This window comes from Rutilus rutilus (assembly GCF_951802725.1).
Source record: "Rutilus rutilus genome assembly, chromosome: 1".
Lineage (NCBI taxonomy): Eukaryota > Metazoa > Chordata > Actinopteri > Cypriniformes > Leuciscidae > Rutilus > Rutilus rutilus.
Window position 1 is genome coordinate 7,095,660 of NC_140209.1, and position 22,875 is coordinate 7,118,534.

The 22,875-nt window shown below is 40.3% G+C and overlaps 2 protein-coding genes across 2 annotated transcripts in view; both read left to right on the plus strand.

Annotated features, from left to right (window-relative positions):
- The window catches only part of LOC311302781 (uncharacterized protein), a 198,842-nt gene that overhangs the window by 102,835 nt on the left and 73,132 nt on the right, over window positions 1-22,875 (plus strand). The window lies entirely within an intron of this gene.
- On the plus strand, window positions 4,721-15,453 carry LOC311302758 (uncharacterized protein). The gene is made up of 3 exons (XM_084428796.1): window positions 4,721-5,321; window positions 10,679-12,005; window positions 14,866-15,453. Exons 1-3 carry the CDS (start codon window positions 5,264-5,266, stop codon window positions 14,873-14,875), a joined length of 1,395 nt encoding a protein of 464 aa, XP_084284922.1. The 5' UTR covers window positions 4,721-5,263; the 3' UTR covers window positions 14,876-15,453.

The window sequence follows — 22,875 nt, forward strand, 5'->3', positions numbered from 1 at the left end:
CTGTGGACATCACAACCATTTTTGGTGACAACTTCCAGTTCGTCACATCTTTCACTGTATGGACAAAAAACACTGAGACATGTCTCCAAAAAAAAAAAAAAAAAAAAAAAACAACAACTAGTGAATAAACAACATTAAAAACATGAACAGCAGCTTCATTTACATTTATTCAATCAAATCTCAATCAATTAATTACACAGAGCCAGTGATATTCATACAACATAAAGACAGATTTGCTATAGGATACCAGCTAAAGCAGAGGTGAAATGCAGATATTTAGGTCCACAAAATTCAAATCAATATCACTTGCTCTCAAATGACATAAGACAGTTAACCTTAACATGCTAAATTCAATGTAAACCTAAATTAAACATTTTAATAAATTTGTAATCCCACAACAGTTATCGTCTAACTTTTTTTTTGTTGCTATCCCTACCTAAACTGAGCTGCTCTCATGTGTTAAAGACAACAACAACTAAAATTATGTAAATAAAATGATTACTTTAGATTTTAAGTTATATATAGACATATTAAGAAGGACATCTGTTGGATATGATGTGTTTGCTGCTGATCTACAGAAATGTTATGAATCTGAATAAACTTACATTTATCAGATGCTTTTATTCACAACAACTTACAATAGAGGCAACAATATTCATCGTCTACAATGCCAGTTTAAAAAAGAAGCTATATTAGGAACTCATTTGAGTAAAGAACAATCTTATTTTAAAGTAATATTCTTAAATTAAGGGACATTTATTTGAGAAGCAAAATGACAATGGATAATACATGTTGTTTTCTGTGAAACTCATAACATGCATAAAACAAAAATGGCATGCATGGTGTAACGAGCGAGAGTATAACCATCAGAGGACACGCCAACACCACCACACATCCACACACTACATTAACAAATGGACTACAAGACCAAAATCTAATTCATTTGGGAAGAATATTGAATTATCTTTGTTTAATAAGGAAAAGGAGCAGAAAGGTACGAGGAGTCTGTTGACTTCCCACACGACCGCTGTGTGTAATTGTCGTTGCCAGGTAATCATTTCTACAAATTTCTCTATTTCTGAATTGTTGTTATGATCAACTGATGATTTTATGATTCAGGCGGGCTTACAAAAGCAAAACCCCAAATAAATACAATACATAGCCTACCAATGAAATAAACAGTGCTCTTCAAGCAGGTCTCATAGTTTTCAGGTACCGCAATTTAATAAAGTAGGCTAATGTGTGTGTGTGTGTGTGTGTGTGTGTGTGTGTGTGTGTGTGTGTGTGTGTGTGTGTGTGTGTGTGTGTGTTCTTCTGTCGCATCATCCAGGTGGAGCTGCACATTGAGGAGATTCCCCCTTCCATGTAAAGCGCTTTGAGTACCCAGAAAAGCACTATAAATGTAACAAATTATTATTAGGCTTTTAAAGTTTAAGAGCAGTGAGTATTTTTTTTTTCTTTGTCCTTTACTGTTTGGTTAAGGGTATCCTACTTGTTCTAGTCAGTTTAATGTTTCATTCACACCATGAGGCTTCATGAAGTCAGTTTCCACAAAATAAACTGAAATGATTACTGTCTCCATGTTAGAATTGATTCCATGTGCCTCATTCCAGCCTCATTAGTAATTAGCATATGAATGAACAATGACCCGGCCAGCGCTGAGGGGGGGAAATGTATATTACCATTGTTTATGAACATGCATTTAAAAGTTATTTGGCTAAACGTATCTTTACAAAAGTTCACAATGCTGCTGCAGACGCAATCTAGCCTAAATTTAATAAATAGGCTACATGTTCGTCAGGTTAGATACTGATAATTAATCACTCAAACCCCTTTATCTAAACATAACCATCGGACTCGCGTCTTCCAAGTCTGTAGTTTTTTAGCTCTTTTCACTCGTGTTTGTAGTTCTAACCGGATTCTGACCGGAAATAGTAGACCATACGTGTATCTTTGGAACTAGCATACTACGATCTGGGATGTACTGATTCTATTTTCTAAGACTATTTAGGGCGGATATAGTACCGAATTGGGACGCAGCGTCGAGTCTTCTGAGGTGAGGAGAGCAGTTCACGGTATTTCTCATATTTACTCAACCATCACACACACTTTATACAATTTGATTAAGGGACAGACTCATTTCTGTATTGTTTTCATCGATCACAGCGATACTTGTGCGTCTTTTCTGGCGTCTTCCTTCTGAAATAAACATTTAGTGCAGCAGCAGCGAGCATGAGGAGAATATGTTGAGTTCATTCAGACCTGAGCGAGTTTGTGTTCGTTTGTGTGATTGTCTCGATGTTTGGAGTGAGAACTGTTACTGAATGTCGAGTCAAGAGGTAATGAGATCTGTGAGAGGAATTATGTGAATCGATCTCTTACTTTACGTTGAGCCTATAATGAGCCACGTGAGACATTAAATCAACTCTTAGGCTAAATGTTAATAACTGAATAGCGTTTTACTCTTGAACAATATTACTTTGTGATGCTCTTTAGTTTTAAATGTTTTATGATCATTGTTAGTTTCAGCGCATATTGTTTTAATGATAGATCTAAGTAACTTACTTGATTAATGTCAAAATCAAACTAGATTTAGATTAATGTGGACATATTATGCTGCTATAATTATTTCTCTGTAGTGGTTGATGGAGATGAGTGTCATTAAGTTGGCTTGAGAAAGTCAACTTATTGAAATCCTATTTAAACTTATTATTATTCTTCTGAGACTAAAAAATCTGACTCTAACTCCTCCTAGAGCTTTAACTCTACATACTCCAAACTCGGGTCAGACCTTCAGACTGTTCTGACTTAGTGTGTTATATCTTTTCAGACTGATTTGACTTTAAGTTTTCTTAAAAATTCATATTAAAAACCATAAAAATCCCATAGACTTTCATTGCAGACTGCTCAAAATGAGCCAAGACTACGGTGGCCCATTAGTGCACAAACACAAAAACTTAAATCTAAAATCCCTGAAGCCCTAGACTCAATTAAACTACTATTCTATGTACTAATTCACATCTATCTATCTATCTATCTATCTATCTATCTATCTATCTATCTATCTATCTATCTATCTATCTATCTATCTATCTATTTATTTCTTTCAAACTAATCTTTCTTTTGAATGTATCTTTCTTTCTTTCTAACTATTCTTTCTTTCTCACTAATTTATCAATCAAAATTTAAACTACTTTAAACTTCGAACTACTTTAAACTTCTTCAAACTCTCTGGTCCGGCTTCCTCAAGCCAACTTAAAGTTTGTCTCAACAAACCTTTTTTCTAGTTAGTGATTGTTTTTGTGTTATTGATGTTTTATCACAGTATGATTACAGTATATCACAATTACAGTATTGTTTTCCAATATAGCAGTTTTACAGGCTTTTATCATGAATCCTGACTCAAATAATGTGTTTCTAACAGCAAACACTCAGAATAAAGTGAGATGATCTGCTGATGGTCCTGAATGGCTTGTTGAATGAGTGTTGATCGTCTGAGGCTCATCAATATTAACAGATCTGCTGAAAACACTCTTTATTTCATGACAATAGTTCCTGTTTTCACCTCATTTATTATGCTGATGTCTTCAGATCTCCTGTAAATTTACACTTAAAGCTCATTTCATTGGTGTCAGCTGACTGAGGGGATTTGTTGGCTACTATATGCAGATTTATTTCTGTTTTTATGATTTTAACTGTTTTTCTTACCATTATTTATAATTGGAAGAATTTAAATTATTTATATTAATTTCTGTATTTTTATGAAGAAGCAGAATAATATTTGGGATTAGCAATAAAAATAGATGGATGTCTAATAAATAGATAGACCTACATAAATTGTTAAAGGAGTCATAATGATGTGTTACCTTGGATACCCAAATGCTCTATTATAGTATTTTAGGCACTTCTAAAAAAGAAAAGTGGAAAAAAAATCAACACAAAGCCCCTCAGACCCTTATTTCTAAAGGCATTATTGTCTCGCGAGATCTGATGCGATGTTTTGGCTGTCGTGGACGGTCATTATAATAATGCAAATGAGGGGCGCGTTGATTGGTTGCAGGAATGTATTTTACTACTTCCAAGCGGTACAAAAACATAGACAAAATACTGCAATAGCTCAATAAATGTGACGGTACTTATTGTTAGTGAAATTGTAATCACAACCAAAGAAAAAAGAAAAAATACACCATTGCCATATACATTCTTACAGAAGCCCCACTAACTGAAAGCTATTTTCAAACTGCATGTTTTGCATGAGTTTTGCATGTTTTGCATTCGTAGAGTCCATTCCCCGTGTTTACCTCGAAGGTAACGTTACATACAATAGCTGCATTAGCTGTTAGCTGCTATTTGTTAACCACAGTAGAGCAATAAAAACACAGTCTTACCTTTTCAATTTCTGGCAAGTCCCTGATGGTTGGGATGGCACCTTTTCCCAAACGGAGCTTCGAGGCCAAGTTCGCCTGATACTGCCCCAAATTTGTAAAAGATTCCGGTGTAAAATGTTTAGCACACACACCTAACGATACGCCACTTGAAAGAGTTGTTGGGACAGCGTCATTAAAAATGAATTTCATCCACTGTTCCCTGATAGTTTCGTCCGTTTTTGGTAGATAAAACACATTTGCATGTTGTTTGTGGCAGTCACCCACAGAGCATCTCAGGTGTGCACTCGATTTCTCCATCTTTCTCGAGTCAACTAAACTGAATCTGAGGGGGAGAGGGGCGGGCTTCCCGCGGCATAGGTTTGCGGTGTCCATATTTGGTATATCCTCCCCCGTCTTGACGTCAAGAAGGGGAAGAAATCAAAATCTTGTTTTTTCGTGCGCGTGCACGTGGCCTATTTTACAAACCCCGAGGTAAACAAACGCTTCACTTTTAAATATCGGCTTCCCGGCCAGTGTATAATCATTATGCAATCATAACATACATTGATTCTCGTGGAAAAGTGAAATTTCTACATTATGACTCCTTTAAGTGTCGTAATTTTTTTTTTTTTAAACACATGATTGATTTTTTTTTATTTTGGCAGATCAGCTCCTCCCATGCTAGAATACATCATCAGTGAAGCTCCTCCCAGCAGCAATCACATCATCAGTGAAGCTCCTCCCACTGCAATCACATCATCAGTGAAGCTCCTCCCACTGTAATTCCCCAATAAATGCTGTAAATTCCCATCAGCTACAAGTGAAGACGAGCATCAGAGCATCAGGAAGAGCTGAAATCTGCAAAGACTGAGTTTATTAAAGAGGACAGTGAGAACATGAGTGATCCAGAACCCTGCAGAATGAAACACACTGAAGATACTGAAGAACAAAGAGGTTGGTGTTTATTCTTCATTCATTCCCGATGCTGAAGAACATTCATGTTAGAAACATTCAAGCACTTCAGCACATTTAGATAAACAGTTCAACTATGAAATGGTACAGAATGTTCTGGGCAGGGCTCCAGACTAACTTTTTTTACTGACAAATTCTTTAATAATAAATAGACAACGTACAGATTTTACAATATGCAGTTTTATTTTAAAGGAACACGCCGACTTTTTGAGACTTTAGCTTATTCTCCGTATCCCCCAGAGTTAGATAAGTCCATACATACCTTTTTCATCTCTGTGCGTGCCGTAAAGGCCATTGCACACTGAGTCCGAAATTTTCGTATGCGTTTTTTCGTGTTCGTCAGCAGTAAAATTCGTCACGCACAGAAACCTTGCACACTGAGTCCGATGCGTATTTATTAAACCTTTGCGGAAAAAAACGCAAAAAAATACTTAATGGATTCGTCAAGCAGTGAGGATGAATTTGCCCTCTTTCTTCTTAAAAAGAGAAAAAGAAAGAGGAAATATTGGGTCCATCCAATCCTGAGATTGCGCCGAGAGGAAGGAGAGTTTCACCTCATCAAGGAGTTGCGAAATTATCCCACACGATTCAAAATTTACCTCAGAATGTCAGTGGAACAGTTTGATGCTTTGCTAGCGATACTGGAGCCACATATTAAAAAGAAGACCACCAATTTCCGTGAACCAATCGATCCTGAACAGAAACTGGCAGTATGTCTATACGGACACACACACACACACACACGCGGCCGGCAGAAGGGCTGGGCAGACAGAACAGCTGTATACAGGTTATATTTTATTCAGTGTCTTTGTAATCCGCATTTTGTTTTTCATACAGTAGGCTACTTGTGCTGCGAGACGAAGTGTATCAACTTGTCAGACGTCATTCTGGATTTTGTCGTTCGGTGTACGGTCGTACGGTGGCTCTGAATTTTCAAAAAACCTCACAAAACACTGGCTGTGGATGCGAAAAACGCAGAAAATCGAACCCAATCCGAATTTTTTTTTTACGGACGAAAGTTTCGTAGACAGTGTGCAAGCATGATTGACATAACGTGAGGTCGAATTTTTTTTTTAACGTGCGAAAATTTCGGATGCGAATTTCGGACTCAGTGTGCAATGGCCTTAACTCTGTCTGACGCACCCACCGCTAGCCTAGCTTAGCACAAAGACTGGAGGTAAACGGAGGTAAACGGTGAATAAGCCAAAGTCCCAAAAAGTCGGCGTGTTCCTTAAGTTCACAGGCTCCAGACTAGCATCTGAGGGCGGCGGCACCGGAGCCACTGAGTTCTGCAGAGAGTATCTGGTGGTGCTGGGGCTGACAATAAAGCACTAAGCTTAATTTAGGGTGTAGATGACATTAACTTTAATTACTATCATTCATAATGTCTTAATATTAATTAAAAGCAAAATGAGTGAAAAAATTGACATTAGGGAGTGAAAATAGCCAATAATCATCCTACTGTTTACAGTGGTAATTTAGTGTTTAAATAAGAGTTTTCCTACATCTTAAAATGTTTAGTTTTAGTGGAATCTTTGAAGGATGAACAAAATGTGTTATCACATTAAAAATAACACATGATATTATAGTTTTTTTATGGGAAAACCTCCTTTCCTCGAGAATATATAGCCTCTGACCACGCCCATCTGGCGGGCCCTGACACGCCAGGCGTCCTGATTGGTTCTGGCGTCAAAGCCGCCTCGCCACAGGTTCGTGAAGTTGCCGCAGCACAGCCAATGACCGCTCTCGCGTTCAGTTGTGCTCGCTGTGCAGCTGCACTGCGTTTTAAAAAGTTTGCTTCAATATTCTCGATATGATAAGTGTAACTTCAGTATTCTGGAGAAAAAGAGGTTTTCCCATAGCGTAAGCTAGCCTTACGCAATACTCGTTCCCTCATCTCAGGGAACTGAGGTTACGTTAGTAACCAAGTAGTTATGGCTAGAGTTACTACATTAGCCTCAATCCATGGTGAATGTTGCTGATTTGTGGACTGAAAGCCTTCTATAAGTGTTTCTCTTGTTTCCACGTCAGCACTGTTTGATCTGATATCTATGGGTTAGGCTTAGTTGAATTGGAATGTTTCTCACTGGAACTCGCAGCGATGATGATATTAATTCTGAAGCGAATTCAATGGATTTCTTCACTGGATCTCCAGAGTCTGGATCTCCTAGTAACAGTGTTGTGTGATCGAGATCGGCCCGCGACTGGCAAGTTTGGGGCGCTTTTTTTTTTTTTTGCATTCGCTGCTCAGCAACGCTATGGTCGCACCAGCATGACCTAAATAAATATGTGGTCGCACCGGCAGGAAAAATGGTGGCAAAAATTGGTCACAATTTGGAGCCCTGCTGGTTTTTTTTTTTTTTTGGATGACCACTCTCGGTTCCTTAGCGTATAGGAGGAGTAAGCCCTCTTGTCAGTTGCATGGTCTTTGTGTGGGAAAGCGGGACTGCTTGCGGCGACTGCCAGGAGAGAGAGAAGACGCTAGTTGTGAGTTGGAGAGAAAAAAAAAGAAAAAAAATGGAGTGGTGTGGGAGCACTTCGGATTCAAACCGAATGATCGTGGTGAACCACTTAACCTGAGCGATCCGGTATGTCGAGCCCGATCTTATGAAAATGCGTATCTATACCACGGATGTTATTTCTCGTGCCATTTATACGCCAAAAAAAAGTTTTTGCGTGCATATGATACGCACGCACTCCTCACCCCTTAATCCTAACCAAGTATTTTCAGTGCGTAGCATTTACACGCAATAAAGTGTGTCTCTGTCTTCCCGACAGTACACAATCACTTGGGCGTTTGTTTAGTCGACAAAGTAACAGGAGGACAGTGCACAATGGTGTGATATGGCCTGTTGAGCCTTTTTTATTTGTGTACAAAGGTCCTGGCAGTTTTGCCTGTTATGGAATACATCACTATTTATGTCTGAGCCTAATGTTTAATATTTTTTTGAAGTGCAATTTTGTTTACATCCATTTTATTTATTGTTTTTGTTATTTATTCAAGTAAATTTTTGTGTTAACAGACACTGAGAGTCCATTGCTTTTATTGTTTTTGGTTGTTTTGTTAATTTTTTGTGGATATTTAAAATGTTTTCCGTTTTCAATGTTTAATATTCTTTTAGGTTTATAGGTCTTTGAAAAGGTGTACCTGCATTATTATGCCATTATCATTATATTAGATGAAAATGGTCTCAGAACGACAATATTATCGTTTATCGCAATCATTTCTTGGACAATTTATCGTCCAGCAAAATTTGTTATCGTGACAGGCCTAGTTATAGAGATTCTTCTTGGAGTAACTTTGGTAACAGGGTTGATGAATACAGTCAGTGCTACAGTTTGTGTAAAAACTGAGACAATGGATTGAGATTATGTTCTTGTCTTCCCATCATGCAGTAGAAAGAGCCCAGATGATGTCACTTCCTGTGTGTCACAGTTTTAAGAAATGCTCTGTTTTTGAAAGAAGGAAAATCATGTCAGGAGAAACAGGGTTGAGTGAAACATGTAGGACATGGGTAATGCTAATAAACGCTTGTGTTATTTCTCACAGGGTAATTCACTTGAGCTTGTGTTTCTGGTGTCCCACTTTCACATGCGCATGAATGGAAGTCAGTGCAAGGAAAAGTCTAGTGTGAACGGCCATTAATAATTAAAGTTTTTTTGTCAAATAAATATCAATCTCAAAGTTTGTGTCAAAAAGTTTGTGCAGTATTGTATATTATAATGTAGTGTTGCACGGTGTACCGATACTTCAAAAGTATCGCGATACTCGGAAATGAAAAACGTCACGATACCTAAATTTATCAGTATCGATACGTAAAAAAAATTTTAAAAAAACGCCTCCCTATGGACGTCTGTGTTTTTTTTCCTGACGCACGCAGCAAAGAAGCTGCCGCTGTCAGTGTCATGTGACAAAACAGAAAACACTACAGCGAGATGGCTGCATGTGCGAGCACAAGTGGTCCACGACTCGTAGAAAAAGATGACGCGAGGAGTGACAAATGGTACGTTGCCTACCTTGCTCTGTTGCACGGTGCACCGATACTTCAAAAGTAAATCGGAAATTAAAAACGTCACGATTCCTAAATGTATTAGTATCGATACTTCTAAGAATGACCGCGTTCCAGATTTGTAAGGCCGGCGACACACTGGCTGCGTGGCGTGTCCGTTTTTATTTCGGCCTGCGAAATAAAATATTTAACTGCCTGCGTGACGCACTCAGGCGCAGCTCGAGACGCGCGGAAAACCCCTGCATGCCAGAAATAGAACCGACGCCTATTTTTCACGCGACACGCAAGCGTTTCCAGGCAAAATAGAATAGGGAAAGATGTTTCTATGTAATTTTGACACGAATACATATTAATAAATTACATTTTGATGTTTGAAAGTCTCTAGGTTTTGACATAAATACAATATAAATGTAATTTAAAAAAAAATTATTGATTTTCAAATATTGCACCTCTCAATACAGAACGAAATATTCTGTAGCCTATTTTGCCGTCAACACTGCCGACGTTGTCTTTGCTGCTATATATTTATGTTTAACATGAAGTATAGGCCTTCCACAACTCTCTCCCCATATGTAAAATATATCACCAATGAGGCTTATCATATGTTACCAATATTAAACATTGTTTAATATAATCGCTGTTCATATTTTTATTAAAAGTTCAGAATCAAGATAAAGTTATTACCGGTAACTCTTATGTTTCTTATGATAAATGAGATAATGCTGCTAAATTTATTTTATTTTTTTTACCTTGAATGTCATTGCTCTAATTTTTTTTTATATATTTTGATATTTCATATTTTGTTCAAATGTTTAATATATCTGCTGTTCATATGTTCATTTATTAGTGTGTTATATGATTAGAATGTTGTCCCGGTTTTAAAATAAAGCACAGCAATGATATTTGAGAGTGTTTCTCCCTTTTCAGGAAAAGTATCGAAAAAGTATCGAAATCGCAATACTTGACTTGGTATCGGTATCGAAACAATAATTTTGGTATCGTGACAACACTATTATAATGTTAATATCATGTTAGATAATTGTGACATTGATCAAATATATTCAATAGTTCTTGCTAAAGGAACATGGGATTGTGCCTATAATGTTTTAAAGATAATAATTGGAAGATGAATTTTCCTCATTCATGGAAAGTTTCAAGGGCATATAATCAATTTATAAAAAGACATCAAATTATCATAAGATTTTATAAATGTGATGCCGATTTTATTACACCATGGCTCACTTTCATGTCCTTTCACATTTATATTTCTCTCTTTGAATCATTTTGATGTACTGAAAATTAAATTAAGAATTTTCTCTTTGATTTCAGACCTGATGGAAGAGAGCGAGGAGAGTGAAGAACCGAGTGAATTGGAGGAGGAACATCATGTCAAACCTGGAGAAAAACCTTTGAGTCGCTCAAAGACTAAAAAGACATTTATAAAGAAAAGAGCCAAGAAATCTTTCACCTGCACTCAGTGTGGAAAGAGTTGCACAAAGAAAGGAATTCTTGAGCAACACATGAGGATCCACACAGGAGAGAAGCCGTTCTCATGTGATCAGTGCGGGAAGAGTTTCACAAGCAAACAATATCTTAAAAGACACATGATGATCCACACTGGAGTGAAGCCGTTCTCATGTGATCAGTGCGGCAAAACATTTCTTAGGTCATCACACCTGAAGTCACACCTGACAGTTCATACAAAGGAGAAGCCGCATTCATGTTCTGTGTGTGGAAAGAGTTTTTCATGGCTGCCAACTTTACATAGACATCAGAAAACTCACACTGGAGTGAGAGAGTACATGTGCTTTGAGTGTGAGAAGACTTTTATTACAGCGATAGACTTAAAACAACACGAGAGGATCCACACTGGAGAGAAACCTTACAAGTGTTCACACTGTGACAAGAGATTCAGTCGGTCATCAGATCTGAAAACACACGAGAGGATCCACACTGGAGAGAAGCCGCACACGTGTGATCAATGTGGGAAGTGTTTCACTGACAAAAGGCAACTTGATGTTCATGTGAGGATCCACACGGGAGAGAAGCCATTCATGTGTGATCAGTGTGAAAAGAGATTCTCATGCAAACGATATCTTAAGAAACACATGAGGACCCACACCGGAGAGAAGCCGTTCTCATGTGATCAATGCGGCAAAACATTTTGTAGGGCATCAGACCTGAAGACACACCTGACAGTTCATACGAAGCCGCATTCATGTTCTGTGTGTGGAAAGAGTTTTTCACTGCTGCAATATTTACACACACATCAGAAAACTCACACTGGAGTGAGAGAGTACATGTGCATTGAGTGTGAGAAGACTTTTACTACAGTAAACTGTTTAAAACGGCACCAGAGAATTCACACTGGAGAAAAACCTTACAAGTGTTCACACTGTGACAAGAGATTCAGTCTGTCTGAACATCTGAAAAGACATGAGAGGATCCACACTGGAGAGAAGCCGCACACGTGTGATCAGTGTGGAACGAGTTTCTCTGATAAAGCTCACCTGAAGCGACACATGAAGATCCATTCTGGAGAAAAACCTTACAAGTGTTCACACTGTGACAAGAGATTCAGTCAGTCATCATCTCTGAAAAGACATGAGAGGATCCACACTGGAGAAAAACCACATCACCTCAGTCTGAGATCACTGTAAGTAGTTTATTTTCATGTGCTGAGTAACAAAGTGAGACACATCAACACACATCACCCTATAGCCAAATCTCTCCTCTTTGCCGGTGTGTGGTGAGGACAGGACTACTCGACAACAAAGATATTTGTCGAAAATTTTTTTTATTGTCGACAATGTTGACTAATCGTTTCAGCCCTAGTAATGAGCAAGCGTTTGAGAAACTGGACATCTTGTTGGTTTTATACAAATTACTTAAGCAGAGAATATTTGTTTTCAGTTTGAATGCAATCATTTAAAAGTACACACTTAAATGTGTATAAAGGTGTATGGCTCATAAATGTGTGACAAGTTTTCGCTGAGTTTTGTTTCAGTTTATAGACGTGCTCAAGAAAAGTTCAGTGAGACGGAGAGCCAGAAAGCACACCCTGTTTATTTTCTTTATTTTACAAAAGCACAATGTTTTGATCTGATTGTAAGTGGACACATATAAAAGTAGACATCTCACAGATTCTTTTTTACTTCTTTTTTCTGTATGACCATAAATGACGGAGTAATTTAAGTTTATTGTGCTACAATGTGGAGAAAATCCAGCAAAACGCGCCGGCGCGTTTGCCAACCCCAGAGGGTTAACTTGTTTTCAACCAACAGGAATGTCTAATTTGTCAGTTCAAATCAATGCAAAAAAAACACAAATTCGCTCTCTGACAGTAGGTGGCGCTCATGTAAAGCAGAAATGCAGCACTATACAGGGCTCTAGACTGAGACTAAATGGTCACATTTTGCGAACTTTTTATAAGAGAGAGCTGCCATTTCTGCTGCATACGAGAAACATCACACGGCAAACAAAAGCAGACTGAACCCACGCTACCCATCTGAGCTGCGCAGAGCAAACAGTTTATCAGCTCAGAGCAATACTAGACAGCGGTTTACTCGTGAGCCAATCTCGATCACGCAACAACATTACTCAGGCATGAAAACTCCTCACCTTTCGGCGAAATTCGCCATTTTAAAACCAAAATGGGTCACCTATGTGATTTGTGCAGATCCGATGAGAAAATATTTATGGGGTGGGGGTGGGTCGAGGTCGAGGTCAGCATTTACCCGCTATAAAGTTACCATAAACTTCGCAGCTTTAAAAAACAATCATCATTCCTAATGCCGAAACATGACAGCCAATACGAGTCAGAGTAACGTTAGGGCAGAAATGTTTTCAAAGTCTTTTACACCGCGAGTCTGACAACTGGACACACTGCCGAACATAGAACCGCACGTCGGAAAGCAAGCCTGAGGTAAGTTAGCTTACAATGTTAACTGTCCTGTCAGATACAGACAGCGATGTTGCCAATGTCATTATTTATAATTTTGACATAGAAGTGGGCGGGATAATATCGCGAGCGGGCGCGGGCGCCGTGAGCTCTGAGCGAGCAGGAACGAGTAACAGTTAGTGAGTTGTCGTCGAAAAAGATGGATAACGCAAAAAAAAAAGCTGTCGGGGGCTAAAAATAGAAAAAGAAAGAGGGGAAATGAGATGGCATGTCAACTGATGCGACAGCAGCTAAATAAGTGGATGGTGAAAGGCATTTGTTGCATTTCAGTGCATTTGTTTTACAATAGATTGCTATTAGGCTACTATCATGGGATATTATTAATATTACTGTATGACTATCTTTGTAGTAGTAATGTAGACAGACACTGTAACTAAAAGAGTTTTGAATTTTTCTTTGTTTAATTTGCACCAGATTGATGAATTTAACATTAAAAAGCACAACATTTTCTGACGGGAGAGCATGCCCCCGAACCCCCCTAGAGTGGCAGAGGTCCACTCACCACAGTGATCCAAAAAATCCTGTGAGAAATCCTGGTATTACTATGCCAATGCAGCTTACAGGTTTTTGGGGGGGATTCATCACTGTGGAGTATAGTTCAATTCTATAAATAAGTGAGAATTTTGTACTTATTTCATCTGTTCGTGTTAACTCTCACGTGTTCCTACTCGCTCATTACAATTATTTATTGGGGGGGGGGGATAGTTCACCCAAAAAGGAAAAATAGCCCATGATTTACTCACCCTCAAGTCATCCTAAGTGTGTATGACCTTATGACCAGAGATATCACGCAACACCTGAAATCCCCACACGTTGAGCCTGGTCATCGATGACAGTACCTTGTCCCACTCGCCACAGCACAGACGCTCTATTTCAGTCGGCATAGGTTGGCATATTCCCCCACACTCACATCACCAGTTCATGTTGGCTCTCATCCTCATGTCCTCAGGCTGTTGAGCGATCGCAACCTCCTCCTCCTGTCGTTCTATTTCCAAAAGCGCGCAGCTTCTCTTCTCAAACTCTGGTTCATAGAGGTATGGTTCTGGATCTTGACAATCATCGCAATTCACTATGTCTACTGTAGGAAAAATAGCCGGCTACTTTTCACGCCGGTATGTTGACGGAAGTTTTCAGGTGTTGTGTAATATCTCTGCACCCAAGTAAGTGCTTTGCCTGTGCTACAAACCAAGCCTAAACAAAGTACTGGTCTTTCTTTATAAATTTTGATACAGAATTTTATTTTATTTTGTCTTTTCGGGGGAGGTATGCGAATTGAGTTTTCCCAACGACGATTTATCTGTAGAGTGAAGGGATTCTCCATAGGGAGAGACTAGTTGGCACTTCAGCACTGCGTTGTCATCGGTTGGTCCTTCATCAGATCTGGATACGAAGTTCTTTCATCAGATCTGGATACTGGATACTTTGTCCATGTTTAGCATGGAAATCCAACTCTTTAACAGTGTAAAAAACTCAGTATCCATGAAATAGCATTTCACCCCCCCTTTAATAAGAAGAATGGCATCTATGCTAATGTTTGTCTTTCTGTTCATTCTAGAGTTTACTGAAGTCAGCCGGATCCGGACCGTATCCAGATCAGAAGGTGGACCTGCGCCCGGACCCATCCATGACGCATCCCTGAAGGGCCAGCCTCATCTGCCCTGTGAAGGCCTCATCCACACAACTGATCCTCAACAAACTCATCTCCATACCGGTGTGATGACTCCGACTTCCAACCAGATGGAACTGGATAAATATTCTGAATGTTCTGATTCAATCTGACTTCTGACCTGTAATGCTGCCTGAATCATAATTATACACTGTTCGCTCGATGGCCAGAGGAGAACTGAACGACTGAGCCTTGTCCCAAGGTTGTCCCAGTTCTGTCAGTTTTGGTTCCTTGCCACTGTTGCCTTGGCTTTTGGCTTGCTTAGTTGGGGACATTTAATATTCAGCAATATTATTGATTTGCCTTAAGGTGGACGATAACGCAATTTTTTTCTAGAAACAAACTTTGTTGTATTATTTTATACAATACTTTATTTTATTACAGTATGACTTTGAAGCTGCTTTGATACAATCTGTATTGTAAAAAGCGCTATATAAATAAAGATGACTTGACTTGTGTAATCAACAGGTGAGGACCAACATGGCTGAATATTTACAAAATGAGATTTCTGGTGAATTGCTGCACATTCTGTGCCTCAGGGATGAGACGAGGGGGACATGTCAGACCTTTGACATTGATTAACACTTGTATTCGATAAAGAAAAGTATTAAAGAAATGTATAAAAATGATGAAAAAAATGAGATTGAAATCACATATACAGTGGCCTCTCTGGTTTATTGTATTACAGAGATAAGTATTTTACGTTCGTAATATAAAAAAAATGTGTTACTAATTTTATTAAAGGGCACCTATTAGGAGCCTTTTCACAAGATGTAAAATAAGTCTCTGATGTCCCCAGAGTATGTATGTGAAGTTTTAGCTCAAAATACCCAACATATCATTGTTTTACAGCATGTTTAAATTGTCATTTTTTGGGGCTCAGAAAAACGTGATGTTTTAGTGTGTCCCCTTTAAATGCTAATGAGCTGCTGCTGTGCGCACAGGGGGCGGAGCCTCATGAGCTCACACTCAGAGCCAGGACAATCTCATCTGATAATATCAGAACAGAAACTCTGAGTAGCGGTGTTCATTTCGACTTGGAGTCGGACAATAATGCCCACAGAGCCAGAGAATATATGCTGTATGGAGATAGAACAGGTATAGTTTAGTTTAATTATGGTTATAACTTATTTATTATCTGCTTTTATCCACTATTAATACAAGCCTGCTGTAGCAGACCCCGTCCGAATGATGACCAAAATATACTGTTGAGTTCAGTGAAGTTTATTGTACATCACACAAAAGATGAAGCATTAGTTTTACTCCAGAAAATCACTGTAAGAGCAGCTAAATAAACACAGAAGGCTATAAGATGTGAGCATTTAAGTCTTATCCAAAACTCTTTCTCTCCCTTTCATTAGCATGGAACATACACAGCGAACTACACAAACCACTTGTTACAAGTAACAGTAAATACACACCTTTTGAGTCTGTGCTTTATAAACTGGTACACTCTATATCCGTAAAACTACTCGATGAGCTGTCATAAAGTGCGCGCTCTCACTTTAATTTCTGCCGTGATCAGTAACGTTAGTCCTGTCGCTCTGGAGACTGTAATTTGGATCACGAACAGTTGGTACAGATCCATCCTCGAGTAACAACGAGAGTAAATGAAGACTGCTATGTTCATTCTTACATCCCACAACAGAACACCTACATTTCTTAGGAGACATTACCGGCTGTCGTTGAAACAATGACGGATGGTGTACAGATCAGCGAGGGCGGGGTTTATGCAAAAACTACAGTGCCAATCAAACCACGTCGATGGGGCTTGCGCAATTTTTCACATTGCATAGAATCTTAGAATAATAATTTACAAATAATATAAAGCTGTTAAAAATCCCAAACCAAAATAGATATCTAAAAAAAAAAAGGCATATTTGAATGCTGAAATGTAGTTGTTCTTCAACCATTTATATACTTATCAGTAAAATAGTGGTTGTATCTCATCAAAATAAGTTTCTCAAATCGCTTGCTGGAAAGTCTGTTTCTCTTTGGGGTCCGCACAAGACCCCTTAAACTGAAAAGTCTTTCCACAGAAGCACTCGATGGTGTTGCAGTGTTGTACTTGAGTGAGATGACTTTAATGTTTGGGAATTTGTTGAGAATGTCCAGCTCTAATCCTGAAGACTTCAAGTACTCCATGACTTCTGTATCATTTACAATATGGCCCTCAGCGTGCTGAGCTTGACATTTATCACTGACTTCACATGGTTTCTTCTCTCCTCATCTTTAATCCAGCGTATCTTGAACCTGGGTAAAGTTGCAGCCGCCAAAAGTGCAAATATCTAATGACTGAATACACCTGAATACATTAGGTTACACCAGGGTGCGACTTGCCCCCTCCCAATTATTGGTCAATGATGCAGAAATATGGTTTTCTTTGCTTTTTATAATAAGCTGCACCTGGTTAACATTTCTCATTTAAGTTTTCTTTATTTAAAAAAAATAGGCTTTCAGGCGCTGCGTCATATCATTACGCCTGCTGGACTCATGGTACGGCAGCAAAGTTTCTTGATTATTACGCAGGAATGAGAGTATAGTTTCTAGCCATATCAGCCTAGAAAATCGCAACTTTTCATTTTCCGTCGGTCTTAGTACACGATGTAACTATTGAAGAGTCAAGTTTTAAATAGGAAAAATTTCTTTGGTCATTTTTTTTGAGAGAGATGCTAATGGTCCTGTCCGATTCAATGATCTCAATGATGCTAAGCTATGTTAAAAGTAGTACCACCGGACCCGGAGATCAGCTGATTGGATTCGAAAACGGTAAAACTCCACTGTTTAACTCTGGGGGAGTTGTAAAATGAGCCTATTTAAAAAAAAAAAGTGGAGTATCCCTTTAAATTAGCCCATGATTTCCTAACCCTTAAATCATCCTAGATGTATATGACATTCTTCTGTTAGGGGGTAACAGTTTAGGACCCAAGGACCAGATGTTTGAAAAAGACCCGGAGTCAGAATTATAATAAATTGAAGAAAAGTTTTACTGAAGATAGTTTGCAGTTTCATCAGCAGAAGTCAGCTTCAAGACTCACACAGGAGTTTGTATGCCGACCCGCTTACAGTTACAAAGATCACAGCAGTTATACCCTACACCAAGGGGTCTAAGCTGGTTTCTGACTGGCTAAGAACACATATAGTCTAAGCATATTTCCACACATGGATAGATAGGAGAGTATGTCTCCATTAGTCAAGATATTTGTCGGACGATTCATTAAGGTCTGCTGTGACCTCGGAGGTCGGAGAAAGGCGTCTTCGGGTCTGTTGTTGCATGCCGAAGTGTCCCATAGCTCCTACACAGAATCTGCACAGAACATCCAACGCAAAAGACGAATTATAAGCAATAAATGCTGAAAAGCTAAATTGTTCATGGTAAGCTAATGTATTTAGACATAGTACAAAACATTATAATACATATATTAACCATCTTTGCACAATCCGTTTCTTAATAAATATGATGCCCTGCAGAGTGTCCTAATAATATTATGTAAAGTATAATACATATAGAATGTATAATAAAGTCTAACTTAGCACTAGTGTTTAGTACTGGGGGAAATTTGGTGACGTCTACTTTTATGCTTAAACCCAGAAATGGTGGACATGCTGTTTTTTGTGTGTGTGTGTGTGTGTGTGTGTGTGTGTGTGTGTGTGTGTGTGTGTGTGTGTGTGTGTGTGTGTGTGTGCAAAAAAAAAAAAAAAAAACTTTAAAAAGAGGTATTTTTTTGGTTTTGAATTCTGTTTATGACTGTTAATTCTGACTATTATGACTGTATTTTAGGTTAGTTAACCTTAATTTATTTTGTCTGTTTAAAAGCTAAATTGAACCCCCTCCTTGAACTGCCACCTTACAGTGGTGGAGGGGTTTGAGTACCCGAATGAACCTAGGAGCTATGTTGTCTGGGGCTATATGCCCCTGGTAGGGTCTCCCAAGGCAAACAGGTCCTAGGCGACGGGTCAGACTAAGAGCGGTTCAAAAACCCTTATGATGCCAAAAAAAACGAGGACCGTGACGTCGCCCGGTATGGCGCAGCCGGGGCCCCACCCTGGAGCCAGGCCCGGGGTTGGGGCTCGTATGCGAGCGCCTGGTGGTCGGGCCTTCCCCCATGGGGTCCGGCCGGGCTCAGCCCGAAGGAGCGACGTGGGGCCACCCTCCCGTGGACCCACCACCTGCAGGAGGGACCGTAAGGGGCCGGTGCTAAGTGGATCGGGCGGCAGTCGAAGGCGGGGGCCTAGACAACCCGATCCCTGGACGCGGAATCTAGCTCTAGGGACATCCGCCCTGAGTACCTCAAGTCTCTGGATGTTGTGGGGCTGTCTTGGCTGACACGCCTCTGCAACATCGCGTGGCGGTCGGGGACAGTACCTTTGGACTGGCAGACCGGGGTGGTGGTCCCTCTTTTCAAGAAGGGGGATCGGAGGGTGTGCTCCAACTATAGGGGGATCACACTTCTCAGCCTCCCTGGGAAAGTCTATGCCAGGGTACTGGAGAGGAGAATCCGGCCGATAGTAGAACCTCGGATTCAGGAGGAACAGTGTGGTTTTCGTCCCGGTCGTGGAACACTGGACCAGCTCTATACCCTCTACAGCAGTGATTCCCAACCCCCGGTCCCCGGACCGGTGCCGGCCCGTGGACTCGTTAGTACCGGGCCTTGAAATATTCCCAGAATAATGTTTCTTTTTTTTTTCTTTTTTTTTATAATAATAATAATTGTCTTTTTTAAATGCTTTTTAAGTGCTATGACGTCATGTTATTTAATCCAAAAACGAAACAATAAATAGATTAAAATGTGTTTATTTGAGCGCCTTGCGATTGCTTAGCAACGCGTCATATCTGAACGGACTGCAAAAAAGCGAGCTGCACCTGAAGTGACAGGGAAGTGGAGAGATGAGCGGGCCGCGATATTTTTTTTTCAATGGCTAATTTCATTGCGGACAGTTCTGGTAAAAGAAAAGGCGATGACCAACTTGAAAATAGCGAGAGAGAGAGAGAAAGAAAAAAGGCAAGCTTCATATATACGATACCTCGTACCTGTTCATTGGATTTACGACAACAGGCGATTCCGTGGCGCCAAATCCGTTGTGTTATTTGTGGTGAAAAACTGTAAGCTGGTTTTCGTTCATATTTGTGAAGCAGACCTTTTTAAATTTCGTTTTATTGTATCCTGGAATTTGTCTGCATTGTTTTGGATGCATATGTTTTTTATGGATGCTCAGGAAGAACAGCTTGTCTTGTGCACAGCTATGTAGTAATATCAATAAGCAGTTCATGCTCACATTAAAATAGTTTTGTTCTCATTGGTCTGATCTGGTATTTTTTGTTAAAGGTTAAAGCTTAATCTCTAATTTTATACTTTTAAAAATGATTGGCTGAAATCACTAAGTTATGTGTTTGCTATTGTATTCTGAAACTGTCTGACTGTTGAAATTGGCTCTTATTTTCATACAATTAGCCTTTGTTGTCACCTGTTGGTGATTGAAAACACTAAGTTGCTGTTGAAGTGATTGTCTTTAGTGGTTCTGGAGAGATTTGACAGGTGAAATGGACTGGTATTTTCATACAATTTGCCATTACTGCCACCTGCTAGTGAGTGAGTGCTGTGTGAGTTGCTTTTGAAGTAGACCTAATTGTATGGCAGAAATGGGAAAAATTTTGTGAACCGGTCTGAAAGTTTAAAAAGATTGGTATATTCATACAAGTAGCCTTTGTTGCCACCTAGTTCATTATATGCAAATAAATGATAGGCTATTACTGTTTTACACAGTGATATGTTCCAAACGATGTATCTTAAAATTGACAACTGGTCCCTGGAATTTTTTTTATGAATATGCTGGTCCCTGGCACAAAAAAGGTTGGGAACCCCTGCTCTACAGGGTGCTGGAGGGCTCATGGGAGTTTGCCCAACCAATCCACATGTGCTTTGTGGATTTGGAGAAGGCATTCGACTGTGTCCCTCGCGGCGGCCTGTGGAGGGTGCTCCGGGAGTATGGGGTCCGGGGCCCTTTGCTAAGGGCTATCCGGTCCCTGTACGACCGGAGCAGGAGCTTGGTTCGTATTGCCAGCAGTAAGTCAGACTTGTTCCCGGTGCGTGTTGGACTCCGGCAGGGCTGCCCTTTGTCGCCGGTTCTGTTCATAATTTTTATGGACAGAATTTCTAGGCGCAGCCAGGGGCCGGAGGGGGTCAGGTTTGGGGACCACACGATTTCATCTCTGCTCTTTGCGGATGATGTTGTCGTGTTGGCCTCATCAAACCAGGACCTCCAGCATGCACTGGGACGGTTTGCAGCCGAGTGTGAAGCGGCTGGGATGAAAATCAGCACCTCCAAATCCGAGGCCATGGTTCTCAGTCGGAAAAGGGTGGTTTGCCCGCTTCAGGTTGGTGGAGAGCTCCTGCCTCAAGTGGAGGAGTTCAAGTATCTTGGGGTCTTGTTCACGAGTGAGGGAAGGATGGAACGGGAGATTGACAGGCGGATCGGTGCAGCTTCTGCAGTAATGCGGTCCCTGTACCGGTCTGTCGTGGTGAAGAAGGAGCTGAGCCGCAAGGCGAAGCTCTCGATTTACCAGTCAATCTACGTTCCTACTCTCACCTATGGTCATGAGCTGTGGGTCATGACCGAAAGGACAAGATCCCGGATACAAGCGGCCGAAATGAGCTTTCTCCGCAGGGTGGCTGGGCGATCCCTTAGAGATAGGGTGAGAAGCTCGGTCACTCGGGAGGAGCTCAGAGTAGAGCCGCTGCTCCTCCACATCGAGAGGGGTCAGTTGAGGTGGCTCGGGCATCTTTTCCGGATGCCTCCTGGACGCCTTCACACGACTTCTACGGAAGACTTTATTCTCGAAACATTTCGACTTTAATCTCGAAATGATAGCATTTTTTTTAACATAATTTTACTTATTTATTTTTACGTAATATTATTTTTTTTTTCACAGATTTTTTTTTTTTTTTACGTTGCGGTTCAGGGCTTCCGTACAATTGCAATATTCATAAAAAAAAAAAAAAAAAAAAAAAAAATCGCAATCTGCTTATTTTGTTCATATTGCACAGCCCTAGTGTAAAGTAAACCAAGTAAAATTCTAGCTTCCGGCCATACGCAGTCTACTTGCGCCTAAAGTGTGTCATGGCGTAGCGTAAATATCAGCAGTGCGTCACATTATTTGTATGGGCTACAGGACAATAGGCAACCAGCTTGGTGAGAAGACAACTGTTGGCGCAATTATTAGAAAATGGAAGAAGATATGACGGTCAATCTCCCTCGGTCTGGGGCACCATGCAAGATCTCACCTCGTGGGGCATCAATGATCATGAGGAAGATGAGGGATCAGCCCAGAACTACACGGCAGGACCTGGTCAATGACCTGAAGAGAGCTGGGACCACAGTCTCAAAGAAAACCATTAGTAACACACTACGCCGTCATGGATTAAAATCCTGCAGCGCACACAAGGTCCCCCTGCTCAAGCCAGTGCATGTCCAGGCCCGTCTGAAGTTTGCCAATGACCATCTGGATGATCCAGAGGAGGAATGGGAGAAGGTCATGTGGTCTGATGAGACAGAAATAGAGCTTTTTGGTCTAAACTCCACTCGCCGTGTTTGGAGGAAGGAGGAGGATGAGTACAACCCCAAGAACACCATCCCAACCGTGAAGCATGGAGGTGGAAACATCATTCTTTGGGGATCCTTTTCTGCAAAGGGGACAGGACGACTGCACCATATTGAGGGGAGGATGGATGGGGCCATGTATCGCGAGATCTTGGCCAACAACCTCCTTCCCTCAGTAAGAGCATTGAAGATGGGTCGTGGCTGGGTCTTCCAGCATGACCACGACCCGAAACACACAGCCAGGGCAACAAAGGAGTGGCTCCGTAAGAAGCATCTCAAGGTCCTGGAGTGGCCTAGCCA

Excerpts from the sequence above, each read along its gene's own strand:
- LOC311302758 (XM_084428796.1), top strand. The coding sequence starts at position 5,264 with ATGAGTGATCCAGAACCCTGCAGAATGAAACACACTGAAGATACTGAA. Across the intron at positions 5,322-10,678 it reads AGATACTGAAGAACAAAGAG|ACCTGATGGAAGAGAGCGAG; the intron begins GTTGGTGTTTAT and ends CTTTGATTTCAG.